This window comes from Kryptolebias marmoratus, linkage group LG11, assembly GCF_001649575.2.
Source record: "Kryptolebias marmoratus isolate JLee-2015 linkage group LG11, ASM164957v2, whole genome shotgun sequence".
In the NCBI taxonomy this organism is placed as follows: Eukaryota; Metazoa; Chordata; class Actinopteri; order Cyprinodontiformes; family Rivulidae; genus Kryptolebias; species Kryptolebias marmoratus.
This window is the reverse complement of record NC_051440.1, coordinates 25,529,384-25,532,659: the sequence shown is the minus strand read 5'-3', so window position 1 is coordinate 25,532,659 and position 3,276 is coordinate 25,529,384. Positions and strand designations below refer to the sequence as shown.

General features: G+C 49.6%; 1 protein-coding gene across 6 annotated transcripts in view; it reads right to left on the bottom strand.

Annotated features, from left to right (window-relative positions):
• wt1a (Wilms tumor protein homolog) overlaps positions 1-3,276 on the bottom strand; it is a 52,433-nt gene that overhangs the window by 749 nt on the left and 48,408 nt on the right. For 4 of the 6 annotated variants that reach the window (XM_017434651.3, XM_037978022.1, XM_037978021.1 and 1 more), the window contains 4 exon segments: positions 2,695-2,794; positions 1,377-1,521; positions 510-599; positions 197-289 (listed from right to left, as the gene is read on the bottom strand). In XM_017434651.3, the coding sequence (XP_017290140.1) occupies positions 197-289; positions 510-599; positions 1,377-1,521; positions 2,695-2,794 (428 nt within the window). 6 annotated transcript variants of the gene reach the window in all.

Here is a 3,276-nt window from a genome sequence, read left to right as displayed (position 1 = left end):
GGGGGGGGGGGGGCATGGCAGGGCGGCGTCACAAGAAGAAGGGCAGCCGTTAGAAAAGAGCCGTAAAATATTCAAATGAAGCAAATATTTGGACGCCGTGCTATCGTCTACTGCAACAGAACGAGTATTTAGCTGCTATCGTGTCAACAAACATCAAATGGATGAGGAAGGAATGGAAAAATAAAAGTTTACGCACTTGTTTTACCTGTATGAGTCCGTGTGTGTGTCTTAAGGTGGTCAGACCGAGAGAACTTTCTCTGACACGTCTCGCATTCGAACGGTCTAACTCCTAAACACGTGTACAGTAATTCAAACGGGTCAGGTTCACACAAAACACACCAACAACAACAAGGTCACACAAACGCACAGAGAGAGAGAGAAGGGAGGGGGGGGGGTAGAGAAAAATAAAGTAAAATAAAACACAGTAGAGCAGAGGCTCGCAGGGACGCCGGGCGGAGTCTCTGTACAAAAAGGACAGCGGCAGCAGGGACAGAATACAAGAATCAAACCTGTGTGCCTCCTCTGGTGTCGTTTGAGCTGATCGGAGCGAGAAAACCTGCGGCCGCAGTCCGTGAACTCACACTGGTAGGGCTTCTCCCCTGAGAAAACACGCAAAAAAAAAGATGGCCGTTTAACTCGTCCTGTCCTAAAATCCTCTCAGAAGTTCACCTGAAGCAAACTGTGTCGTTAAAAACGGATCTCAGGGATCAGATTTCTCTAAATCCCCTTTTATCTGCATCTGTGTGGTAGTCTGAACATAATCCGTCCCGAGCCGAGCTGTAGGACCGCCCACTGACCTGCGGTGACCCCGCACAGAGCAGAGTGGGCGTGTCAAACAAAAACTAAACAGGGATCCTTGGAAATGGATTACAAGATGAACGAGTGAATTTCTCTTTGGTTTACAGGTTGTTCTGATTGTTTTTGGACCCACTGTGGTCACTGTAAGCTGTAATGTTGAGTTATATTTACCTAATTATCTAAGATGATATTTTGCTAACAGACAAATGACTCCAAATGACAAACATTTAAACACAGATTTTGCCTTCCTGTGTTGGGAATCAGCCTCAGCTACTACCACACTAAACTGAGGTCCATATCTGTACGACTTATTGGGTTAAAGACACTTTTTGTGTTTTTGACGCCCAGTTGTCGGTTTCTAAACACCACCTGCCATCTTTGTGAGGTCACACAGGTCAGCAGATTGCTCCTCTTCTCTCTTTTTTCCTCTAAATGCTGCAGAAAACCTGAATTAAATGAGTCAAACTGAGCAGAGAGATGCTGTTCGGTTGGCGGCGCAGTTTGAGGCGCACATCTCCCTTTGCAGTAAACGGAGCGTGTAACCGGGGCCTTACCTGAGGACCCTCAGCTGCGCTCACCTGTGTGTTTGCGGCCGTGCATCTGCAGGTGCGACAGTTTGAAGTAGCGCTTGTTGCATCCTGGGTAGGCGCACATGAACGGGCGCTTCTCGCTGCCCTCGGACCGCACGATGGCCGGGGCGATGCCGGGAACCCGCCGCACGTCCTGAGGAAACAGACAGGAAACCGTTTTTTGTTTTTTTCTCCTTTCGAAGCGTTGATTTAAATCTGCGGGAGGGGGAGGAGCCCCGTGAGGATCGCCGCGGCGTTATTCATGAGATGGAAATCAGCGGCAAAATGACCCCAGATTGACTGCAGCCCGAAGAAAGCCGTTAGTCACGCCTTTTAGGCAGGAGGCCCCGCCCCTCGCTGCGGGAGCAACCAGAATTCAGCCTCCTCCTCCTCCTCATTTCCTCGCCGCTGCGCCGCGAGCAGCTGATCGGAGGAAATCAGGAGAAATTTAACGGAAAAAAAAACGACAAATGTTTCCAGCAGATCAGACTTTTTAGGCTCCTTTGTTTCCGTTTTTCAACGACCTGCCTCTGAACCCGTAACAAACTTAGGCCCCGCCCACATTAATCCGATTTTTCTGATGCGTTCGCTCTGTGACACTAAGAACCCAAGAAGGCAGAAACAGAGCGAGCAGCTGAAGCAGATCTCAGAACAGAGCTCGATGCTTTTCGATGGGAGAAATATTTAAATATTTGTAAAAATATAAACAAAGTCGTCTCCTGAACGAGCCGAACGTTTCGATGAATAAAAGTGAGCAGAAGCTCGCCGCCAAAAACAAAAGTCTGATAAATAAAACAGACTTTACGGAGAGGTAAAAACCTCAAAAGGAGTAAATTTCCTCGCCTCACAACCGCGTTTCCACCGGCGGCGGCTGTGAATCGGCGTAACGTCCGCGGCTAACGCAGAGCGAAACCCTCCGAGCCGCTGCCTCATCGTCCGCACACTTTTAGGAGGCGTTTGAGGCGGCGGCCATTTATTCTTTTGTCCTGCGGGATGACGAATGAAGCCGGCCTCGGAGAGAAAGATCTGGACCGAAGTCGGGTCTGGAGAATCTCCTGCTCCTGGTCTTTCAGAGCCGCTGACAGACAATAATTAAGATCTAATGATTTATTAACCTGTATTGAAGCTGCAGCGTGTGTGTGTGTGTGTGCGTGTGTGTGTGTTTCTCCTCTGCTAATGGATGTATGGAAAGAGGAAAATGTTCTGGTTCGTATCAGGGTTGTGCTTTTTGCTCTCATCTCTTCGGTTTCCACCGCAGCTATCGGTGCGACACTAAACATGGCGAGCGTGTGCAGAAAGACGACGGATGCGGCGGCGGCGGTCCCACCTGGATCCCCCTGAAGACGCCGTGGGTGTGTATGCGGTACTGCGTGCTGCAGCTGTACACCATCGGGGCGCTGGGGTCGCTGTCGTAGCCCGCCGGGTGGCTGCAGACACAGGAAGAGACACAGTTCAAACAACCTGAGGGCATTCAGAGAGCGCAAACCCCGCCCCCTCCGCCGCCGCCGAGGCCACGGCGGGATCATGACCTTAATTTGTTTAATTTTTGTTTCAACCCAACATTTCCTGAACATCATCTTTGTTGTCCAGCTGTGCAGTTTGACATTTCTTCATTACACTGCTGCAGAATTAGAGCACTAGATCAGCTGTGACCTTTGACCCCATGACCTTGAAATCAGTCGTGATCACCCATGACCAATGAGGTGTCCAGCTGTGGAGTTTAACATTCCTGTTTCACAGCTGAAGATTCAGAGTTTGAGCTTTAATCTCGTTCCATGTTTGATGTTTCCTGAAAATTTCATAAATATCTTACAGACAGAGAGAGAGACGGGCAGACAGAGAGAGACAGACAGACAGGCAGACAGACAGGCAGACAGAGAGACAGACAGAGAGACAGACAGACAGGCAG